Source organism: Acinonyx jubatus, chromosome B1 (assembly GCF_027475565.1).
Source record: "Acinonyx jubatus isolate Ajub_Pintada_27869175 chromosome B1, VMU_Ajub_asm_v1.0, whole genome shotgun sequence".
Taxonomy (NCBI): Eukaryota; Metazoa; Chordata; class Mammalia; order Carnivora; family Felidae; genus Acinonyx; species Acinonyx jubatus.
This window is the reverse complement of record NC_069382.1, coordinates 49,334,442-49,359,731: the sequence shown is the minus strand read 5'-3', so window position 1 is coordinate 49,359,731 and position 25,290 is coordinate 49,334,442. Positions and strand designations below refer to the sequence as shown.

Genomic DNA, 25,290 nt, shown 5'->3' with positions numbered 1-25,290 from the left:
ACGTTATTGTTTTAAAATTCTTTCTTTTTAATGAGCAGAAGTCGTCAAACGTTAAAAGTCAGAGAGCACAGTGTGTTGGGACCCTATGTCGATGGACTTTCTAAACTGGCTGTCACAAGCTACAAGGTAATAACATCCTTTATGTAAACTGCTTACAGTCACTGTAGCAAATTACTTCTTGTTTAAATTGTGATGATGATTTTTCTTGAAATTAAAAAAAATTACAGTAGTATTACTTAAAAGCTACTTTTTACAAAAATCTGTCTTGAAAAGCTATGTATGGCTATTAGGACAGTTTAATTTTGAGAGAAGGTTATACACATTTGCCAAGCATACCTGGTCATCTGTTGTGAGATACATATTTTTTCATTTTATGAACTCTAAAATTGTGATATTCCTTATGGTTACATCTTAAAATTATAAATGGCAGCATTTTTCTTCCCTAGCAGTACATAAAATAATGAAGTTGCTTATGATTTCATTGATTTAATGAAATAAAATATATGAATTGGGTAGTTGGAATTCAAAGTCTGTTTCTAATTTGAGAGGATCACGCATTGGTCTTTTATTCTCTTCATTTTCCAACTTCACACTTCTGCTTTGTGTGGATCCATCAGGCTTTGTGTGTTGGGGAAATGGGGGTGGAGTGAGATGCTGTGATGTCATGTACCTCGGATTAAGAGTCACAATATTGATCTGGTGATACTTAATCCTATTGTGTGACTCTTGTATGACTTTGGATTCATCTACCTCACTAAAAGCCTCTTTGTCCCAAGTTATAAAACGGAAATTAGTTGTATTGTCTTGAGTATATTATGTGGTAGGCCCATTTGGTTTTTTTTGTTCTTTAATCAGTTCTGTCATTTGGTCAATGATACTTCATTTAGTAGGTGTTAGTTACTTCATTTGGTTAACATCTGTTGAACATCTATCATGTGCCAGACATTGTACTAGGTGCTGAGGATATAAAAAATGAATGAGATGGTCCATCTCCTCAAGATACTTGTAGATGTTATTATAAAGGTATTCTGAAACAAAATGACTAAGAGCAATGAGAAATTCTTGTCTAGGATTAGTAGTTTGGAGGAGGGGGATACCTAACTTAAATGAATATGTAGGTGTTTGGGGAGGGTGGAGTCTAGGAAGACTTCCTGGAGGAGATCAAATGAGATAATGCATGTGAAAAGTCTTTGAGAAACCTAGGGTATTAATGTTAGTAAGTATTGTTATTTTAATAATGATTATTTGAGGACTTATTTATACCACACTGGAGAGAGATCAAGATGTTTTTGAATGCTCAGAGGAGATTGGAAAGTGACAAGAGACATTTTGCTTGTTTAAAAAATTTAAAGGCTCAGGGCACCTGGGTGGCTCAGTCAGTTGAACTTCTGACTTTGGCTCAGGTCATGATCTCATGGTTCATGAGTTTGAGCCTCACATCAGGCTCGCTACTATCAGCCTGTTAGTGGAGAGCCCACTTAAGATCCTCTATCCCCTTCTCTTTCTGGCCTTCCCCCGCTTGTGTGCACGTGCTCTCTCTCTGTAGAAAAAAAAAGGACTCAATACAGAGTTTATGCATGAGACAACAAATTAGAGGCCAATGAATAAGTGTAGGTTAAATAGGGTGAAGCTTTTACATTAAGTCTCAGGATGGTCAGATTTAATAGATCTAAAAAATTTTGAATTTTTCTTTTTGTGTTGAATTTTCCATTTTGGTGCTTACTTAAACTTCTCTTTACAGTTAATGTTTCTACTTTGAGGCTTTTTATTTGTCATATAGAATTTTTCCTTAAACATTATTCTTTTTCATTGCTATGGCAAAATAGAAAATTATGATTTTCAAAGTTTTTTATATATATGTGTCAGTTAGGATTGTGTTGGCTGCAAGTAACAGGAAAATATAATAGGATTTAAGTTCTTTAGAATGTGAATTGTTATCTATTTTGTTCATTATTTTCAGTATTCAAAATGCACTAGCATCTAATAGGTGACTTCAATATATATTTAAATGAATAAATGAAAGAATGAATGGTGAGAGGGCTGATATAGTGGCTCCAAGATGCTGTTAGGGACCTAGATTCCTTCCAGCTTTCCACATAGAGCCAGCTCTGTAGTAATACCCTTATTCTCATAGTTCAAAATCTTAGCTCTTAGAACCAAGATGTGACAGCATGCCTACTCCCTTTAAGGAGAATTCCCAGATGACTTTACATCTCATTCACTAAAACATAGTCCTATGGCCAGACTGAGCTGCAAGGGCCTCTGGGAAATATAGACTCTTAGTTCCACGGCAAGGTGCTTAGCTAAAATTTGGGTTCCTTTACTAGAAAGAAAAGGAGATGGGGTAAGAGGAGACAACTAGTCAACTCTTTCATACATACCATCTTTCTTGTTCCTCATTAAAATTCTTGTAAGGTAGATAATATTATAGCTCTGTACTGTTATTTATGAAACTAGAATTCAGTTTGGTTAAGTAACTATTTTTAGAGCTTGTAACATTTAAAAAAATGAAGATCCCATCCCATGATCTTTCAAGTGCATCTTGTTGTCTCCTTTTAGCAGTAATGGCAACGAAGTAGTAAATCTGTGCAGACATTCATTTCTTGATGTCTCAGTTTTCAGAAACAGGTCTGGTATAATACACACTAACATGAGTGACGCAGCACTGCTATGCCTGTGTGAAGGGTTTAGAATCATTTTGTTTGTTGCTTATTCATATGATCTAATTTAACAGTTGTCTTCTGTTGCTTCTGTCATTAAAGAAACTAAATTTTTTGAAATTTCTAGATTAGATGAGGGGTGGCATCGTATGTTTGTCCATCTTGTGGGTCTCCACCGTGGCTTCTAAACTTTCCTAATTCTCAAAGCTGCTACTTTATTTGGCATCTACAGAAAATAAATGTGGTTTTTTTTTTAGTTTTCAGAGACAGCATTGGCTATTTTACTCTGTTGGGCTTAATGTTCACTGAAAAACAAAGTGTAGATGTGTAAACTCCAAATGTGGTTGTCTGAGTAGTGATACTTGTAATGCATTTCATAGGATAGCAGAGTTTTATTTGACAGTGCAATGTGTATCTATGACTTGTTTCCACTTAGGATATTGAGTCTTTGATGTCTGAGGGTAACAAGTCTCGTACAGTTGCTGCCACGAACATGAATGAGGAGAGCAGTCGATCCCATGCTGTCTTCAAAATCACCCTTACCCATACTTTATATGATGTGAAGTCTGGGGTAGGTATTCAGATGCCTGACCTTTTTGTTTGTTTGTTTGTTTGTTTAATATTTTAAAAGTGGATCACGATTTATCTTACTCTATTCCTTCAAGTGTCATATAACTTAGAATCCTAGCTAGACATGGGTACGAATTAGGAGTCAGCAAGAAACAGAAGCCACTGTAGATTAACAGAAAGGGATTTAACAGAGGGAATTGGGTGATTACAGCGTTGTTAGAACACCTGAGGGGGAGTGGGCTCTAGAGTAAATCTCTAGGAATAATCACACAGATCTCACCCATCAAGGATGAGACTACCTCTGAGGCTACCACCAGGGCTGTGAGATCCAGGCATGCTCAGTAGCTGTGATCTAGGCCATAGGAGTTAATGAAGCTGCCTCTTAGTGACCTGGAAGCTGGAGAATGTAAGCTGAGACACTTGTAGAAACCCTCATATTTCCGTGATCCTGCTTGCCAGCAGAAAACAGCCAAAACAGTCCGGGGGATGACCTCTACTTTACTTCTCCTTTCCAAATCTGAAGCACATGTATCTGCTTGACAGAACCTAAGTCACATCATGAACCCTGGCTGTAAGGGAATCTGAAAAATGTAGTTTTTAGCCCCATCCTGTCCAACTAAAGGAACGTGGAACAGAAGTTAAACATGCTGATGGTTCTGTGTCTCTGCCACAGAATTTTTTGAGCTTTAAATTTTGATGGCTGACTGCAGAAGCTAATGTTAACTCTAGCTAATTTAGTAGAGATTCTTTTGAACTGTTCTCTTCTGCTAAACAGCTAAGTATTAGAAGGAATAAACTATACTGGGGAAATTGTACTATAAAAGTATCGGATTTGTAATGTTTTGAATACTTGGTTTTGAAGCTTATGAAGAGTAAACAGAGCCAGAGATGTATATGCTTCCACCATACTGAAACCTTTCTTGGTTTGCTACTTACTTTTTATGTGAATATTTGCATATTTTATTATGATGCCTTACCCCCCACCCCAGCAAATCAGTTTCAAATGCCAGAAGCTAAAATAATCATGCTGGCAAAATGCTAGATTTTGGTAAGATTTTCATTTGCTGAAAGCATATTTTTCTTTTTTTTGCCATAACAGCAAGATTAATGTAACAACAAAGAGTTCTTTGTTTTCTGTTTCCTTTTCAGCATAAAACAAAAAACATACTGATGACTTTTTTTTTTTAAACCAAAAGTACTTTTGATTTGGGAAGCTGAATATCCTTTTGTTAGCAACATAGTTTATTTATGGAAATAAATATAAATGTGTATATTAAAGAAAAGTTTTAAAAAATAATTCAGTCTGGGGGGTGCCTGGGTGGCTCAGTCAGTTAAGCATCTGACTTCGGCTCAGGTCATGATCTCACGGTTTGTGAGTTTGAGCCCCACATCAGGCTCTGTGCTGACAGCTCAGAGCCTGGAGCCTGCTTCCAATTCTGTGTCTCCCTCTCTCTCTGCCCTTCTCTTGCTCTGACTCTCTCCCTCTCAAAAATAAACAAACATTAAAAAAAAAAAAAAGATCCAGTCTGTAGATTTGGGCATTGCTTTCCCACATTTCTTGTATTTCTGCTGAAGTATAAAATATGTGTTATGTGTGTGATTACATTACAGAACATTTTTGATAAAGGACATATCAATATATGTGTATATATATAATAACTAGAAAAATATGTAAGTTTATACTTGAAACTGTGAAGTAAGGGAATTATTATATATAAATAATATGAAAAACTTAAGCAAGTGTTCCGTTTTTGAGAGACCCCATTATATAAAATTTTAATTTTTTTTTTTTTTACATCAGTAAGAATTGCAAATATTTTCCTTCAGGGTTATTGGTAAATATTTGTGAAATTGTAAACAACTTTATATCATTAAAATTTATATTTTACAAGTGCCATTATATGAAAATTTTATTGGGCTCCCTTCAAATATCCCATTTTGGGGGCACTATTTTTCTGAGGCAGCTTTCACTCTTGTCTGAATTAGTAAAGCCGTGAATATTTTGTGTGTATCTATCTACTACTAGACTGGACAGTTCTCTTACACTGTTTTATGTGAGCACAAGATAATTTTGAAATAACAGTAGATGTTTTAATAAAGGATTTAGATAATAAAATCATTCGGTAGAGATGTAGCATTTCTGTATTCTTTAACTGTTTATAAGTGTTTGTTGATTTACTTTGTAGACATCTGGAGAGAAAGTGGGCAAACTGAGCTTGGTTGACTTAGCTGGCAGCGAGCGGGCAACGAAAACTGGAGCCGCAGGGGACAGGTTGAAGGAGGGGAGCAACATCAACAAGTAAGTTTTCCAGAAGCTTACTTTTATTACTTTACTGACTTAAGAGCCAAATGGGGAACTTCTGTGGTTATTAAAAGAATAAGGTTCTGGAATTATTGAGGCTATATTGAATAAATAATTGAGAATTTTTTCATATATATATATATACTTTTTTCAAATATATATCTATATTTATATAGACATAGATATTTATGGGCCCAAGCATATTTTATGTTTTGTTGAGATGTCTAATGGGGCTGAAGAGCACAGTCAAGTCAGAGGTTTCTCAAGAGCAGCCCTACTGAGATTTGGGGTGATTCTTTGTCCCAGGGACTGTTCTTTTGTGTTGTAGGATGTTTAGCAGCATCCCTGGCCTTACTCACTAGATGGCAGTAGTACCTGCCACCTCTCTTCTCCCACCCCCAGTTGTAACAACCCAAACATATCTGTGGACATTGCCAGCTGCTCCCTGTTTGGGGCACAGTAGCCCTCCACGGGAGAGCCACTGGTCTAAGCTATGGAAAAGCTGTTGAGACATCTCAGCCTGGGTGTCACGGTCTGAGCAAACATCAACCTGTGTACTAGCCATGTTGAGCTTTTCCTTTTATGACTGTTGTGGTGCTTATTTATACCAAGAAGCCGGGGTTTTATAAAGTAATATTTTGTGTACCAATTCCTTTAAATGGTTATATTTTCTACCTCAAGCTAAATTATTAGCTCCTGTGGGCAGGAATCCAGAAGGAAACACAGTGAGAGTCACTAACTGGAGATCATAAAAGACCATCATCCAGATGCTATGTTGTTATTGTATTATTGAATGGTGATATATATGAATGATATTGTATGTGATATATTTATAGATATATATGACATAGATAGATAGATACACTGACACACATATATAAATGTTTTTGCCTTATACTAAGTTTTAATTAATTGTATTGTGTTTGTGGCTTCCTTTCTTAAAGATATGTGGTGTTTGTATCTTATCTTAACCTAAAGGTTTACAGCTCATGTTGCTATTTACAAAAATGAAAAAAAATAATAGAGCTAAGCAATTTAATTGCTTGCAGTAGTATTAGAAGGATATTAGCTTTTAGAGTTCATGGGTTTTTAAACTGAGCAACAAAATGCTGATGGCAGTGCTGTTCTAATGCAGGTACAAGGCATCTTGATGTTCAGTTTTGTGCTAAAATATGATACTTAATATACTGTTTTTTATGGTTATTCCGGTTTGTTGCACCATGCAGGTCCCTCACGACCCTCGGTCTCGTTATCTCAGCCCTAGCAGATCAGAGTGCTGGCAAAAACAAGAATAAATTTGTTCCATATCGTGACTCAGTTCTCACTTGGCTGCTCAAAGTAAGCTCCCCACTCCCCCACCCCCATCCTTTCTGGCGTACTCTTAGTGGTTGGTAGAAAGGAAGAGAAGAGTAGATTGTTAATTCCTCCCAATTACCATTTCTTCTAATAATGTTCAAGTTTAAAATCTTACATGATAATCATAGTTTCAGTAGATTAAGCACCTGATTCATCAGAATCTGGAAGCAATGGGATTTAGGGCACACTGAATCACACAGTTGCCTCTGAGATTTTGGGGTGTAGCAGAAGGACCTCCTGCTAATCTGATAGCCTAGTGAGTCATAGGAAAGGATTTCCACTGTCTTATGGACTCAGCTGGACTACTCTGTCTTTCTCACAGACTCCTTTTGTTTGACTGACATTTTGGACCTTGTTTTTCTGTTTAACATCAAGGCTACTCATGATCATTTTAATTTACTTTCAGCTTAGGTGTTGTTTAAGGATACAGAGTAGAGCACACAGTCATTAATTTGTTAATTGACTTAGTATATGTAAGATAGATGGAAATGAGAAAGAAAAAAGACTATGGAGTGCTATGAGGAGAATGTAAAGAAATGTAAGACCCTCCTCCCTCTATAATAGCTCAGGATCTAGTAAGGGAGATAAGATGTGTACACAAAATATTATAAAAGAGTCAGTGATTCCATAAGAGAGATAGTAAGGACATGTAATAGGTGTTTGGTGAAGAGAGAGGCTATTTCCAGGTCTCTTCTCATCTTCAAGTTTCCCTGTAGTCTCTTTTTTTTTTTTTTTTTTTAAGTTTATGTATTTTGAGAGAGAGAGAGAGAGAATAAGCAGGGGAGGGGCACATAGAGATGGAGAGAGAGAATCCCAAGTGGGCTTTATGCTGCCAGTGCAGAGCCCGACACGGAGCTCAATCTCAGGAACCATGAGATCATGATTTGAGCCAAAATCAAGAGTGAGACGCTTAACCGACTGAGCCACCTAGGCAGGCGCCCCTCCCTGTAGTCCTCTTGGAGGTGTGGTGAATTGGCTATGGGACTGGGAGCTAGAGGATTGAAAATCCAGTGACAGTTTAACTCTGTATAGAGTTACCAATCTAGAACAAAATATTTTACCTAATACTTTTTCTTTCTATTTTTTTAAAATAAAGAAATAATTTTATGAGCTCTGTTTAGTTTTGTGATAGGTTATTCTGTCACTGATCAAGACTTTATTGAACACCTGTTGCTCACTGTGCTAGGGGTTGAGAATATAACACTTAGTATAGGACACAACTCCTTTTTTTGGCTGTTTTAAAATTTTATTTTATTTTTTATTTTAATTCCAGTGTAGTTAACATACAATGTTACATTAGTTTCAGGTGTACAATATAGTGATTCAACAATTCCATACATCACCCAGTGCTCTTCACGACAAGTGCACCTCCTAATCCCCATACCATAATTCACCTCCCCACCCCTGTAACCATCAGTTTGTTCTTTATAGTTATGAGTCAGCTTCTTGGTTTGTCTCCCTCTCTCTCTTTTGTTGTTCCCTTTGCTTGTTTGTTTTGTTTCTTAAATTCCACATATGAGTGATATCATGCAGTATTTGTCTTTCCCTGACTGACTTATTTTTGCTTAGTATTATTCTCTGTAGCTCTATCCATGTCATTGCAAATGGCAAGATTTCATTCCTTTTCATGGCTGAATAATATTCCATTGTGTATATATACCACTTCTTTATCGATTCATCAGTTGATGGACACTTGGGCTGCTTTTGTAATTTGGCTATTGTAAAAAGTACTGCTATAAACACTGGGGTGCATGTATCCTTTTACATTAGTGTTTTTGTATTGTTTGGGTACATACCCAACAGTGGGATTACTAGATTTTAGGGTACTTCTATTTTTAACTTTTTGAGGAACCTCCCTACTTTTTCCAGAGTTTCTGCACCATTTTACATTCCACGAACAGTGCAAGAGAGTTCCTTTTTTTCCACATCCTCTCCAGCACTTATTATTTTTTTGTGTTTTTTATTTTAGCCATTCTGAGAGGTATGAAGTAATTTTAATTTGCATTTCCTTGATGATGAGTGATGTTGAGCACTTTTCATGTGTCTGTTGGCCATCTGGATGTCTTCTTTGGAGAAATGTCTGTTCATGTCTTCTGCCCATTTTCTAATTGGACTGTTCATTATTTATTTTTTTGGTGTTGATTTGCGTAAATTCTTTGTATATTTTGGATACTAACTCTTTATCACATAAGTCATTTGCAAATAATCTTCTTTCATTCAGTAGGTTGCCTTTCAGTTTCATTTGCTGTTTCCTTCACTGTGCAGAAGCTTTTTATTTTGAAGTAGTCCTAATAGTTTATTTTTGCTTTTATTTCCCTTGCCTCCAGAGATATATCTAGACAGATGTTGCTATAGCCAATGTCACAGACATTTCTGTGCTCTCTTCTAGGATTTTGTTTTAAATTTTTTTAATGTTTATTTATTTTTGAGAGAGAGTGGGGGAGGGGCAGAGAGACAGAGGGATACATAGAATCTGAAGCAGGCTCCAGGCTCCAAGCTGTCAGCACAGAGCCCAATTTGGGGCTCAAACCTACAAACCATGATATCATGACCTGAGCTGAAGTCAGACGCTTAACCGACTGAGCCACCCAGGTGCCCCTCTTCTAGGATTTTTTATGGTTTCACCTCAATTAAAGGTGTTTTTAATCTATTTTGAATTTATTTTTGTGGGTGGTGTAAGATAAGTGGTCCAGTTTCATTCTGGACCACTCAGTTACATTCATTCAAATGTAGCTGATGCCATTTGTTGAAGAGACTTTCTTTTTCCCATTGGATATTCTTTCCTGCTTTGTCGAAGATAAATTGACCATGTAATTGTGGGTTTATTTTTGGGTTTTCTGTTCCGCCTCATTGATCTATATGTCTGTTTTTCTGCCAGTACCATTACATTTTGATTTCTCCAGCCTTGTAATATAACTTGAAATTTGGAATTGTTTTCCAAAATTGCTGTGACTATTCAGGGTCTTTTGTGGTTCCATACAAATTTTAGGATTTTTTGTTATAGTTCTGTGAAAAACGCTATTAGTATTTTGATAGGGACTGCATTAAATGTGTAGGCTGCTTTGGGTAGTATGGACATTTTAACAATATTTGTTATTCCAAGGTGACACAACTTTTGACTTAGTCTATAACATGTTTATAAAGGAAGCTGGGTTTTCTTCTATTTTCTACTCTCTCAAAAGGTTAGTGGTATTCATCTTTACTTTCTAGAACTCTGCACACCATTTGAGCATGCTTCATTAAGTGAAACTGGCCACAGTGTAAAAAATCAGGTAGATTACTTCCATTGGCCAAAATGCAAAAAAAAAAAAAAAAAGAAATTTAAAACAAAAGAATAAACAAACAAAATTTGATAATTAAAAAACACTTGTAGATAGGTCTTGAATTTAAGGGGTATTACAAAACATTAATCATGCTGGTCATCAGTAATTAACCTTGAAATCTCATGTGTTTAATTTCCAGGAGACATTTTGATAAGATACTCATTTATTCTTCAGACTTTCCCACAGAAACGTTTCCTGATCATTCATGATTATTCCCTGGATGTGCCTGATTTAAAAGACATAATATTCATTGTCCTGTTTCAGTGTTACTACCTCAGTCCATTTAAACAAACACTAGGAAATATCTTTTATTAAATTAATTCACAGAATTAAAATAGCCAGTGTAATTATTGAGTGTCCATTCCATAGGTTGGAGGCCAGAAGAATCAATTACTTTGCAAAGTGCTTCATACACATGATCTCATTTACTTCTCTGAAAGCAAATGGTAATGTTCCCATGTTACAGTGGGACAGTGGTCGCAGAAATAAGATTAGGGCTGACTTCACTGCCCATCTTCTCTTGCCTAGGCTATGTAGTGTACATCCTGTCAAAGGTTACTTTTCGTTAGAAGGAGAAACACTTTACTTTTACCACATGTTGATAGAAACTCATGAAAATACTTGAAAAGCAAAACTAAATATTTTTGAAAACTCACTTTATCTTCTGTTCAATAAAATTAGGTTGTAATTATAACATCCGTGTGTCAGTTCTTAGGCTAAAAAAATGAAGTTTTCTTGTCATATTTTTTACTTGAAAACTATGTGACCTTCTTTGTCATGTGTAACTTTTGCAGCAAGATCACAAGTGGGGCATTTTTGCAAAACTTATTCCGATGTTTAAACAGTTTTCCCAAAGGCCTCTCAGAATCCATTGATACATAAATCAGTCTCCTTTGAAGTAGCTTTTATGCCCTTTTTGCTCTGTCCTTCTTTAATTCTAAATTAGTCTAACTCTCCCTGATCCTTGTTCGACTTCGTATGATTCTAGTATTCTCCAACATAGCTATCATTGAACTCATAAAATTGCTCAGCCTTTATCAGATTTGCAGTTTCTTTTAAAAGTGTTTTTGCATTGTATTTGCATTATAATTGTGTTATGCTCTTGATATTTACCACATCTGAGAGTCAGAGAAAATGAGTACCCTAGGTGATTTGGTGGGGCATACATATGAGATACATATGAGTGCTCTTCTGTCACTCTTCTCTCCGGGTGGGTTGAGTGGTTACTCATTTGGTAAGTGGTCAGTGGAGAACCATTTCTTATCAAGAGATTTTTTTGCTTCTCTGTGTAACCTTCTAAATGTGAGCCTCTTAACATCAAATAATTTCTGGTAATAAACACTCAAATAATACGTATCTTTTGACTTCATCCACCTTCTTCGTTCTTACTGCCACTTACCTAATGAAGGCAACCTTCATCCCTTGCCTGGATGATTGAAACATCTCCCTTGAGTTTTTTTATTAATCCATTCCTTCTTTATAGTAAGGTTGTACTGTCTTAAAATTAATACTCTTCTTAAACTTCAGTCTCTTCAATAATTCTGTTAGAGGCCCTTATGATAAAGTCCACATTCTTTAATGACTTGTGACTTTCTAGGCCTTCAGTAATCTGACCCTTCACTACCTCTTATTGTTCTTCTTGCTCTTAATATGATCAGTCCTAGCTAAGTGTTGAGTCCTCTTACTTCTAGGACATTATTCTTACCGTGTTTGGAACATTCTTCCTCCTCTCTACAATCTCCCCACCCACTGCCCTCCCCATAAATCTTTATCTGGACAATGCTTATTCATCTTAGGTCTCAAATGTCACTTTCTCTGAAAGTCTTCCCTACCGTTTCAAGACTGGGCTTTCTGCTCATTCTCTGTTTTCTGTGACCATGTTGTGTTTATCCCTACTCTAGTTCTTACCGTGTTGTATGTAGAGCACCACCCTCTAGATGTAAACGCTGTAAAGAGCTGAGTGAATGAGTACCTTCAGCTCTGCTCTGAACCAGCATTATGACCTTTGGTAAGTCTGTCAATCTTCCTGGGTCTCAATTTCTCATCTGTAAAATGAAGTAATTTCATTAGATGACTTCAAAGAGTTCTTTCAGCTTCAAAAAATCCTGCCTTCCAAAATTCAATTTCTTTCCTATGTCCATTTAATTTGCAATTGCCACATTTGAAACAAAGCTTGCCTGATTTGCCTAATTAAACAATTAAAGAGTAACAAGAAGCTTTATACTTTCTCCTTGAATGAGTGCCAGTTCTTTTGTTGCTGTTTCCTTTTTGCTAATGGCATGAGGCCATTTTTGAATATAAGTATATTGTTACTCATGCACAAGGGCTTTTAAAATATCAAGTATTTGTCATTTGCCAGGTTTCCTTTTCTCAGCACAAATTAAAGCACAATATGCATGCTTTTTCCCTTTGGTAGTTATTGTTACAAATCCCCTTTTACCCAATAGCATTTGCTGTTCATGTGGGCTAACAGAATGCCGTAGTTCCTGAAGGGCAACACTCCACCATGGTGCTGTTGGTGAACTGAATTATAATCTGACATGTAATTCATGTGATCTTTATATATAACATTGGAATTTCATTAATGTGCATCTTGTTATTCTTCTGGACGTTGCCAAAGCTGGGCACCAACAGTGTGATATCAGTGTCTAGAAGTGAAGAGGAAAGCAAGTGATCACACAGACTTGGCGGAAGTTGCTTCTGCTTTCTAGAGTCCAGATTACTTATGTTTCCTTCCTTTTCATGTGCTGGAGTGTATTTCCTTCAAAGACCTCATTAAGCTTTGTTTTCTGTGGAAAACCTAGTTTTAAGTAGTGGATGAATAAACAGATACATAGTCTGTGATTGTATTGAACTGTTAGCAGTACCTAGGGAATTGTTTTGACTCTGGCACTAAGACAAAATAACTTGGAAAGCTATCCAGTCACCTTACTTGCTCCTCAGATCTGAGCTCTCGCTCTGTTGCCAAGTGGCACTTTGTTGCTATGTTATTGTGGGTGACTGTGGGGGAGTGAAATCATATTGGACTTGAAGGCAGAATACAACTGGATTAGAATATTGTTCAGTTTACTAGTTCTGGATCTTTAGGCAGAGTATTTGACCTGCTTTGTCAGAACAAACCTCTGGGTTTTCTTTTGTTTTTTATCTGTAAAATAATTCACAAAAGGCTGAGGACTAAGTAAAATTTGTACAAGGATGGTATAAATCACAGATTGCACAAACAAATTTTAGATATATTGATATTGGAAAAACCTTTTATCTTCAAAGATAAAAAGTTGACTTTTTTATGATCTTTGATTCCCCATATTGGCCTGCTTGAGAATCCATAATTCAGTGATATCCTATTGCTGAAAGAGGGTATCAGATCTCTTTTTTTGGGTTGTTCTTTTCATCTTGGGATAGTATATTAGGGTATTATTAGATGTCTATTGCTATGTAACAGATTACCCCTAAAACTTAATAGCTAAAAACAACAACCATTTATTATCTCATAGTTTCTGTGGGTCAGGATTCTGGGTGTAGCCTAACCAAGTGGTTCTGGCTGGGGTCTCCCATGTGGCTGCAATCAAAGTGTCATCTGGGGCCGTCATTGCAAGGTTTGACCTGGGGTTGGATCTGCTCACCTCAGTGGTTGTTGGCAGGCTCCAGAAGATCTCTTTCCATATTCACTTTTGAGGTCTCTTCATAGGGCCACTTCACTTCATGACAGTGGTTTCCCAAGAGTGAGAGAAAATACCCACAACAGAAGCCATAGTCTTTTTATAATCTAACCTCAAAAGTGACATGCCATCACTTCTGCTGTATTCTGTTCCTTAGAAGTAAATCAGAAGTCCTTCCCACACTCAAGAGAGGGGGATGGTACTGAGGTATGAATACCTGGAGATGAGGATCCTGGGGGGCTGTCTTAGAGGCCGCCTGCCACAGGAGGGTGACATACAGCCTTTGGATGGTGAAGCGGAGTCCGGGTGGACTTGATTTCTAGTTTTGTAATTCTGAGTTATATGTAGTTGTTTTTTAGTGTTGTCAAGTGAAAGTTTTTTGAATTTGTTGGAGCCTGTTCTAAAGTCCATTTCACCATACTGATCAGTTTTAGTGTAATGAAGAGAGTATCTTTTCTTCAGCACCCTTGTCTGAACTGTAGAAGTGGTCGTGTAGAAAGTAAAGCCTGTTTGAGTAGTTTTTGAAGTGCTGTCAGAGGGAATAAAATCAGGTGCCTCCAACATATCTTTTGTTTTAAAGACTATAATTCTACCTAGAATTCTTGAAAAATTCTTGAAAAAAATTACAAGATGACTGATAGTCTGTAACAGCAACACTTTCTGAGCCATTATTTAGGCTTCACATAGATTCCAAGTACATGGCATCATGCGCTAGATTGTAGGTAATCACTCTTTGATCAGATAACAGATAACATTATGATTGTTCAGTTTCTCTAAGGAAGATTTTTAGTCATTTAAGAAATCATTGTTTTTGTTTTGAGTAGTGTGCTGACTTACGACATCATATTGCCTGTTAGAAGAGGACAAATTAACTTAGAACCAATTGTTATTAAACTGAAATAAATGGAGCCTTTTTTGTATTTCCCCGTCCTTTCTTAATAACCAGATCTCCCTTCTGCAGAAACGTAGCTTGGCAGAGAAGAAAGAGCATGGGACTGGGGTTCAGCATATCGGTATTTCAGTTCTAGTTTTGTCCTTAAATATGTGTTCTCTCACCCTTTCTGACTTCATCTTTCTCATATGATGTTTTCTTCCAACTTAAAAATCCTACTCAATTTCATTCTTCATCTAGGACAGTCTTGGGGGTAACAGCAAGACAGCCATGGTGGCCACTGTTAGTCCAGCCGCTGATAACTATGATGAAACCCTTTCAACTCTGCGGTATGCAGACCGCGCCAAGCACATCGTGAACCATGCTGTGGTGAATGAGGATCCTAATGCACGAATTATCCGGGATCTCCGGGAAGAAGTAGAAAAGCTCCGAGAACAGCTAACTAAAGCAGAGGTATAAGGCACAGCCAAGCCACACTTTATGGGTCTAGGAAAAGCTAGCACTTGAATTTTCTTCCCCTTAGCTGTAAGTGCTAAGTACTCCACTTAAAATTTTTGAGTTTCCTATAGTAAGAGAAATTTGAGATGAATAATAAATAAAGGCAGATAGATTTTCATAGTTGAAATTTAGAGAGTTTTTTTTTTTTACAGGTGTAAAAGGATTGAACAGAAAGAGAGAATATAGGGAATTGAGAAAATTTTCCTTTCCACAGTATAGGCAGCAGACAAGAAAGAAGAGGTATAATTGAATAAGGGAGAGAGGGAGAGAGACGCTTGAAACAAAATGTATATAATTTTAGCGCAGAAAATGGTGAAGAGTGGGCATAGACTAACTGGAAGAGAACTCAAGCAGATATTTGCTGTATCATTTGTTCACTGGCTGAAGTCAGAATGAAAATCTTAAGGACATCTTCCACTTCTTGATAACCTAGTTTTTTCATGTGGCTTAACTATGTTTATAGAAAAAGTATTTTATAGCAGAAATACCCACCTATTTAGAGGTACTCTATTTCTACTACCCTATGTACATTCTATAACGTATGGTATTTATGTTCCATTACTGAATTTGAAACCTACACAATTCTAACCTGCAACCAAATGTTTTTCTTTTGAAAAGTGAAATAAAATACCAGATTCAGGATCTCTACTTTATTAGCATTTCTGTTCCCACAATTTCCCAGGACTATGGGACTCTTTCCTGGTGTTGGGACATTAGCCCTTTCTTTTCTTATAACCTGTTTTCTGGTAGTAGATTGGTAAAATACATGGTCAAAACGTCATTTTGGTTATATTTTTGCCTGTTGAAACTTATCCTGTTTTTATAAGAATAATTTTATGGTTTATTAAGATTATTTGAAATTTTGTTTCTGTCTTCCTGGTATTAATAACACCATTCAGTTTGTAACATGTACGTCTATATATACTTGAATCAATACCTGAAGTCATCAGTAGAGACTAGAATGAATCCTGTGTATAAGTCTAGATATATGACCTATTGGGATTTAAAAATAAGCCCTTGAGAACTTGAACTTTCTGTGAAGCTACATCTTCACAGTGACAATTGGTTGGAGGAAAAGGAAGCAGTTAGGTCTTCCTTTCAAGCCCACCTTGGATGACTGAATGAGCTTGTGGGGTGCATACAGCCTGGATGCTGCGTGTCAGTGGCATTCATTGTTATGTCTTAAGTAGATCAGAGACCTTGGTAGAGCTGAGAGGAGGCAGGCAGACTGTTATTTTTATCCTTCTGGATTTAGTTAATGCTTTCTTCAGAGCATGGTACAGACATTTCATGAAATAAACATTTTGCTTATAGGCAATGAAATCTCCAGAGCTAAAAGACCGGCTAGAAGAATCAGAGAAGCTAATCCAGGAAATGACTGTGACCTGGGAGGAGAAATTAAGGAAAACCGAGGAGATTGCACAGGTTTGTGCTTTCTGATTAAAGACACAGAAACCTCTTGGCAGTTTGTGCAATGCAACTCAGATGTCATTTTGGGTTCCTATTTTGATTTTTTAGCTTTGAAGATGGCAAATCTAGCACCACTAATAAGAACCTAGATTCAAGAGTCTCTGCCTTACAAAGATAAAGAAGACAAATTACAATTAATTGTTCATTGTGTAAGAAATATTTGTTTAGGGTCATAGAAGTTTTTTAAATGAAATAACTACTTTGTAGCCTCTGACTCTGAATACTTAGTTAAGTAAGACCTAAGGAACTTACCCAAACTATAAAATGCTTAGTGGTAGATATATTAGGCTCTAAGCCTCTGGCTTCATTATGACAACTCAGTAAAAGTAATATGAAATACCTAAATCTGAGGTGACTGTCTCTCACACTTAATACAGGTAGAGTTGTGAAATTTTAAGGTAGGAACATTAGCGTTTGGAAAGAATCTTAAATGTCTAGTTGTTTACTTAATAAAAGACTTGCTCCATGGCTTTCCTGTTAGATGGATGTTCAGCCTCTGCTCTTAAAAATAGAATGTGGAGTTCAGTACCCCATTGAGCAGTCTTTTCATGGTAAGGTAACCTCTGCCTGTTCCCCTCCTTTTCTAAAGTTAAAAATCTCTAGTGTTTTCAACGGTTTCTTGTTTAGTAAATATATATAACTTGGTATTTCTTTTGTCACCCAGCAGGTTCCATCTTTAAATGTGCTGCCCAGAATCAATCTATACATCAGATGTTGTAGGATGGTACTACTGTTATGTAGCATAAAGTGGATGTTATATTTATATTAGTGCAGACAGACTTTAAATATTTTTTATTATAGTCATTTTCGAAATAGATGAAAACAAGAGAAGAGTATGATGAATCTACATGTACCATCACCCAGTTTCATTAAAGATCACCATGTACTCCATCTTGTTTTAACTGTATCCCTATCCTGGGTTATTTTAATACATATCCTTCAAATTACAGAGAAGAGAATATTCCAGTGTATGAACTCCATTTCTCGTTACATATTTCACTTGTTTTTCATAAATTATAAGTCATTCTAATAATTATCCAGTTTAGAACTAATTTGTGTGAGCCTTTTTGAGCTACTCCAAAGGTAAACATTGACCCTGAAGTGCTGCTGTATTTGAGTTGCTTTGCTGCTACAAGACAGGGTCGGTCTTAAGTAAAATTGCAGTGCGAATACTGGTGAATACTGGTGAATCTTATCGTTAGCATCTTTTCCTTACCTAACTGTTCTCTGCCTCTTTCACACGTCCCTTTTGAGAACCCTGCCTGATTTTATCTCACACCTCATTTAGCACCTTATCTTTGCAAGCCCCCAGGCTTCAGTGCTGCTGAGCTTGCTAACTCCTCTTTCATGGGAAAAGACCTGGTCTGTTAGTCATTGACCTTTTTCCAAAAGAGACGAGCATATCCCAAATTGTATTTCTGGCAGTATAGCCACAAATTGTTAATAAGTCTTCTGGGAAGAAAAATGGTCCATGGTCAAATCACTTTGGGATGGTATCCCTAAAAATAGCAAATTCTTCAGGCTGTAATTTAATTGTGCTGCAAACTTACTGTGTGGCCCTAATTAAATGACTTAGCCTGTCTTGTCTTTCCTCAGAATCAAAGGCTTTTGGTGGCTGTGACTCATTACTATTTGTTATTTATATATAGTCAAAGACACCCTACTTAGCCCCAATTCATATACTTTAATCGTAGAGCATTGGTTGCAGGAGTCATGCGTATCCCCCTTTATGCAGACATTCATATATTGTGTGGTCTCAGAGACAGTCATAAAAAAGAAAGGTTCATACTCTTATTCTGAAAGTAGTACTTGATGCATATGCAAGTTTTATTCATTTATTTATTTACCACATGCTCAAGCAGAGGAGGGGCGGCAGGGAGGTAGAGAGAAAGAGAGAGAGAGAGAATGAGAATAAGAATGAATATGAATTGCAAGCAGGCTCCACACCCAGTGCAGAGCCCAACGTGCAGCAGGGTCGATCTTAACATTGTGAGATCATGACCCGAGCCAAAATCACAAGTCAAATGCTTAACTGACTGAGCCACCCAGGTGCCCCTACAAGTTTTATTTTGGTAAATTTACAAACCTGATGTTTTGAGTGCTCACTGGTTATGCACTGTTCTTGCTAGGTGCCAGGAATTCACAGTGGATAGATAGGATCCATGCCCTCATAGAGAAATGGTCAAGTAAACAAGTCTGAGTTACCAAGTATGAGAACAAGTATACTTCAGATAGAAGAAACAGGTGTAAAATCTCTTAAGAGAGCATTCTTGACACTTTGAGGGACCTGGAAGAGTTCCATTTAACCATAGCACAGGCTTTGAGAGTAGGAATGATAAGACATGAAGGTGGAGAGGAAACGGGCCAGATTGAAGGGCCTTGTGGACTTTGTTGAGGGAGTTTGGCCCTTATCTTGCTGGGGAATCACTGAGGGTATCAAGCAAGGGAGTGTATTGAAAATTTGGCCTTTTAGAAAGATCACAGTTGGTAAAACACCTTTGCTCATATGTATAGAACTAAGTGAGAAACACAAATTCAAGATGTTAGATATTTTTAAGAAGGAACATTGAGAATTCAATAGTATACTTGGTTGCTATTGGTAATGGCTTATTTTTCAAAACAAAGTTTTAATTAACAAAATGAAAAACATTATATAGTTTGGAAAGAAAAAATGCAATAATCTATAATACCATGTCCTAAAATAACATAATTAAATTATAAAATTATTTAATGATTATTCCAACGTGAGACCTTTTATATCTTGCTGTGTCAATAGCTATGGAATTAATCCTTCTCTAATACATTTATAGGAGCGACAGAAGCAACTTGAGAGTCTTGGAATATCTCTTCAATCTTCTGGGATTAAAGTTGGGGATGATAAATGCTTCCTTGTTAATCTGAATGCTGATCCTGCTCTGAATGAACTTCTGGTTTACTATTTAAAGGTGAAGTAACAGGCTTTGCTGCTATTTCCAGCCATGATATAGAACAATATTTCATAGTATTTTTTTTAACTTGAAGAAACATGCTTATTCAAAAATAATGAATAATGAATAATGAATTAACACAATTGTTTCTATTCGAATAAACTAGAAGGTAGAAAAATATTGAGTTTCTGAGATTAGTTACCCTTTTTAGTCTTCAAGTGATGTAATTCAACCTAGTAATATAAAAACTAATATTCTGATGTTATTTTCAAGACATTAAGTATCTTAGCTACTATGATTGACTGTGATTTATGCCAGGGAGCTAAGTAGATAACTTTAAAGCTTAAAGAATGACTTTTTGAACTAAACAATTTATTAGCAGACTAAAGTTTTTGTCATTTATATGAAGCACACCCTTTTCTGAGTGGTTATCAGATTACAAGAGGAAATGTTTAAAGAAAGTTATGGTGTAGGACCACTTACTATGAAATTTGTTTCCAGTAATTTAGGAAAATTCAAAAATTTGGATTATTGACTTATAAAAAAAGAATAGATGACTTAGAGAGTGAGAGGGTCAGAAACCCAAATAGCGATGTATGTTGAAATCTGTAAATTGTGGCACTTATCAGGAAGACAAGAGACAACTTTAGAATAAGCAGGAATCCTGAGACACTACATAAATTACGAGGAGGAGCTCACTAAAATCCCCTTGTCCCAGGGCGTAAATGAATTAGGTAATGGACTATATGATTTTGACTTGTGGTTAATATATACTGGGAGGAAATCTTTTCCACCCTTACAATATGGATACTATATATGTAGGTTTAACTGAAGGGACTAAGAAATTAAAGATAATGTTAGCTGGTAAAGTTCGAAACTGCTTTAAAATTAGAAAATTGTGTGGTTTCATTTCTAAAGAGACTAAAGAATTCACGATGCATTGGCTAGTTTCCCAGGTTTTATTAAAGATATCCTGGGGTAATTGGTTTGTGTTATTTTGATAAATAAAGCCCCTTTATTAATGAGTATCTGATACCATGTTGTAGTATGCTGTGAATTAAATTGTGTTTTTGATACATATAGTATATGTGCACTCTCAGCTGTTGTGTTCAAGTGGGAGCAACATGGGAGTGGCAGGGAGATGACCCACGTTTTTAGTTTGGTATGCTGCTGAACGGATGTGTGATCTCAAGTCCTTTGCCCCCTCCAGTCTACAGATCCATCCTCTATAGAAGGGTGCTTTCCCTGTCTGACTCCCTCACAGGAGCCCTATGAGGATCAAATAAGACTTGATATTTACAAAGTACTTTGTAAACAGAAGCACTGTAAAATATAAAATATTCCACATACCATCTTCTTACTTGACACTCAGCGTGGTACCTTATGTATATTACCCTTGTCTATTGCAAAAAAAATGATGTGATCGTATCACTTACTATGTTTCTTAATGATGTGGGCAGCATTTTCTGTTAGGGTTTCAGCTATAGGTATTCATATGCTTTAGGAGAGGTACAAGACAGAATAAGACACAAATATTCTGCCCTTTTTATTTCTCAGAACTATGAATTCTTTTTCTTTCTGATGTGATGAAGTTCAAATTGGAACACACACATACGCCAACAAGAAAAAAAACCTGATTCTATCTGTTCTTTAACTAAAAAATTAAACAAAGAAACTATTTAAAGACTTTTGGAGAGTAGTCAAAATATTTCTGGTCATCTTGTGTGGAGGTGTTGGGATTCTGTTTCAGACTGTGTGGTCAAGCCTGTTTTGGCAGAGTCTAAGGCAGTGTTGATTTCTTCACTGCCCAGGCTAACCTCGTGACAAAAGTATATTCATGACCAAGCACATTCAAAAGGATGATCTCAATCCAAGAACAGTTTTTGCTTCAGTAAAGTGATACCATGATGTGGGTTGGAAGAATCTGGAGGCTGAGCATTTTTTATTTCTTGCCTTCAAATTCTGAAATCAATTTAGATGCTGGACAGATGACTTCATATCTCTGGGTGATTTTCAGCACCCCATCTATAAAAGAAGACCCTGGATTAAATTATCTCTAACGTTCTTTTTAGTTCCAAGTGGTATGATTCTCTTCCAGCACAGAATCCTCCATATATTTGTTTTGTCTGGAACTGGTAGAGGCAAGGTATGGTGGCCAAACCATAGGTGGAACATAACTCACAAGATAATTTTGCATCTAATTTGCATGTGTGGGCAGTCCTTACATGTCATGGTTCCAACATACACAAATTCCAGTTACCACAATCTAGTAGATGATGCTGACGCCACTGCCGTTTGTGAGATTCTACACGTGCAGCCAGGGAAATGTTGTGAAGATGAACTTACAGACGTAAATAATGAAAGTGTGATGAGAAGGATGAAGATGGCTCAAAGGGACACTGGAGAACACTTCACACTAAAGGAGCTCTTGGAGATATTTCACAGCATCTAGAGCACAGAGGTTAAAACGGTAGAAGCTTAGAAAGGAGTATCACAGTTTGCCAAGGCACAGGAAATATGCTCCCTCCATATTGTAAGTTACGTATTGAGAAGAAGGCAGGTACTGTTTATACTACTCCTGATAAGCTTTTAACAAAAATAAGATACTTTTTGTTTTTAAATAGGCTGCATGCCCAGCATGGAGCCCAAAGTGGGGCTTGAACTCATGACCCTGAGATCAAGACCTGAGCTGAGATGGGGCACTTGGATGACTCAGTCATTTAAGCATCTGACCCTTGATTTTGGCTTGGGTCATGATCTCACGGTTGTAAGATTGGAGCCCTGCATCGGACTTTGCGATGACAACACAGAGTCTGCCTGGGATTCACTGTCTCTTTATCTCTCTCTCTCTACCTCTCCCCTGCTCATGCTCCCTTTCTCTCTCTCTCAAAATAAATAATCTTAAAAAAAAAAAAAAAAAAAAAAAAAGACCTGAGCTGCGATCAAGAGTCCAGTGCTTAGGCAAATGAGCCACCCAGGCACCCCAGAAATAAAATGCTTTAAATTTCAGTGTTTCTTTTTAAAAAAAAAATTTTTTTTAACGTTTATTTATTTTTGAGACAGAGAGAGACAAAGCATGAACAGGGGAGGGTCAGAGAGAGGGAGACACAGAATCTGAAACAGGCTCCAGGCTCTGAGCTGTCAGCACCCAGCCCGGTGCGGGGCTCGAGCTCATGGACGGCAAGATCATGACCTGAGCCGAAGTCGGCCGCTTAACCGACTGAGCCACCCAGGCGTCCCTCAGTGTTTCTAATAGTCTAAATTACAGTATACTAAATAAATATTGGTTTTACTATTTTTTCATTATCCTATATGTTGTAACAGTAAGAAAAATCTTAATGGTTTTACACACATTTTAAAAAGTCACAGAATAATTGCAGTTTCCCCATTGATTATTAAGATCTCCTTGCAATGTTATTTTTACAATCCTTTGCTCTCATGCAAATCAAGGACTGCCTGTGATTCTAAGACAGTCTTGGACATTTATACCAGTGCCAGCCAAGCTTCTAGAGGGAAGAGCTGCTTCCCCCACCTTAAAAACATTATGCTAGTAATACACTTTGTTTTCTGAAGAGTTTTATAAACACATACTAGAAAAAGAGGGGGGATTTGTGCCCAAATTCCAACATGCAGAGATGACCACAGTTAACATTTAATAGTTTTATCTGTATCTGCTGGGTCTATTCCTATATGTATGTCTATAGGCTTATACTGATACATATTTTCAAATTACAGAAATGGGATCACAGTATAATTGATTCTCATCATGCCTTTCAATTATCCTCCAGATCTCTCAGAAGGGCTATTTTGCTTATGCGGTTCTGGATCTGCTCTTTGCACAAGTCAGCTATTAATGGCCCTGGAAACAAGGCTGATTCTGAAGGATTTGGAGCAAATTATACATGTACACACTTGATAAGGATTCAGCAACAACTTTAAATGTTTTTATTTATTTTTGAGACAGGGAGAGAGCACGCACTAGCAGGGTAGGGAGTAGGGGCCAAGAGAAGGGGAGACGGAGGATCTAAAGTGGGCTTTGTGGCCCAAGTGTCCATCGATGGATGAATGGATAAAGAAGATGTGGTACATATATACAATGGAGTATTAATCGGCAATCGGAAAGAATGAAATCTTGCCATTTGCAACTATGTGGATGGAATTAGAGGGTATTATGCTAAGTAAAATTAGTCAGAGAAAGACAAAAATCATATGACTTCACTCATATGAGGACTTTAAGAGACAGAACAGATGAATGTAAGGGAAGCAAAAATGATATAAAAACAGGGAGGGAGACAAAACATAAGAGACTCTTAAATATGGAGAACAAACAGAGGGTTACTGGAGGGGTTGGTGGGGGGGGGAATGGGCTAAATGGGTAGGGGGCATTAGGGAATCTACTGAAATCATTGTTGCACTATATGCTAACTAATTTGTATGTAAATTAAAAAAACAAAATTAAAAAAATAATAAAGTGGGCTCTGTGCTGACAGCAGAGAGTGGGACGTGGGGCTTAAACTCATGAACCATGAAATCATGACTGAGCTGAAGCCGGTCGCTTAACCAACTGAGTCACCCAGGTACCCCAGGCAGCAGTTTTATTTATTTATTAAAAAATTTTTTTTTAATGTTTTTTGTTTTTTTTTTGAGAGAGAGAGAGAGAGACAGAGTGTGAGCAGGGGAGGGGCAGAGAGAGAGGGAGACACAGAACCTGAAGCAGGCTCCAGGCTCTGAGCTTCCAGCACAGAGCCTGATGTGGGGCTTGAACTCATAAACTGCGAGATCATGATCTGAGCCGAAGTCGTATGCTTAACTGACTGAGCCACCCAGGTGCCCCTTTAAAACTTTTTTTTAATGTTTGTTTATTTTTGAGAGAGACAGAGACAGAATGTGAGTGGGTTGCGGCAGAGAGAGAGGGAGACACAGAATCCTAAGCAGGCTCCAGGCTCTGAGGTGTCAGCACAGAGCCTGACACGGGCTGTGAGATCATGACACTCAACTGACTGAGCAATCCAGGCACCCCTCGGCAGCAGTTTTAAAACACATGTCTTTTATAGTATAGCTCCCATTGAAAGTAAACTGCCTGTTGTCCTCTTTGCCAGTATTCACAGTCACCGACTGAAGTGATGAGAATGGCAGAGGCATCAGCCATTCAGTGTTTGTGGAGCTGTGGGTTGGGCCCCAAGGACCCCAAGATGAAGAAGACACAGTCATGGCACAGTAGGAGTTCTTGGGTTGGCAGCGGTTTGGTCTGTGTGGTGTAGTGTTTGAATTTGTAAAAGATGGGAAGATAGCATTCCTGCCCTTTTCACCTCCATTCCAGAAAAGCTGTCTTCAGAGTCTAGGTTCTGTTAAGCTAGCATGACTTCTTTATTAAAGAATTTTGATTACTTAGATATGTGAAGAGTAACAGGTACTTTTCTGCTTAGTGCCCTTGGTACTTACTTACCTTTTCCTTCAGAAATTATCTGGGAATGCTGGTAAGACTGAGGGACCTCATGGGCTTTATCCATATGCTACTTTTTCTTCTTGCACGCTGGGAAAAGCTGCCCTGTGAAATATGTCACTAGTGGACAAGTCCTGTCTCTCTTCATCTTCCTTTTTCCCCTCCCTCTTTTCCCCTCTGTCTCTATCTT

The 25,290-nt window shown here is 37.2% G+C and overlaps 1 protein-coding gene across 2 annotated transcripts in view; it reads left to right on the top strand.

The window, feature by feature from the left end:
- Nucleotides 1-25,290, top strand: part of KIF13B (kinesin family member 13B) — a 201,031-nt gene that overhangs the window by 78,567 nt on the left and 97,174 nt on the right. For both annotated transcript variants that reach the window (XM_027069655.2, XM_053216665.1), the window contains exons 7-13: nt 39-126; nt 3,097-3,231; nt 5,417-5,529; nt 6,759-6,870; nt 15,003-15,215; nt 16,575-16,685; nt 19,541-19,675. In XM_027069655.2, the coding sequence (XP_026925456.1) occupies nt 39-126; nt 3,097-3,231; nt 5,417-5,529; nt 6,759-6,870; nt 15,003-15,215; nt 16,575-16,685; nt 19,541-19,675 (907 nt within the window). The remainder of the gene's footprint in view (nt 1-38; nt 127-3,096; nt 3,232-5,416; nt 5,530-6,758; nt 6,871-15,002; nt 15,216-16,574; nt 16,686-19,540; nt 19,676-25,290) is intronic.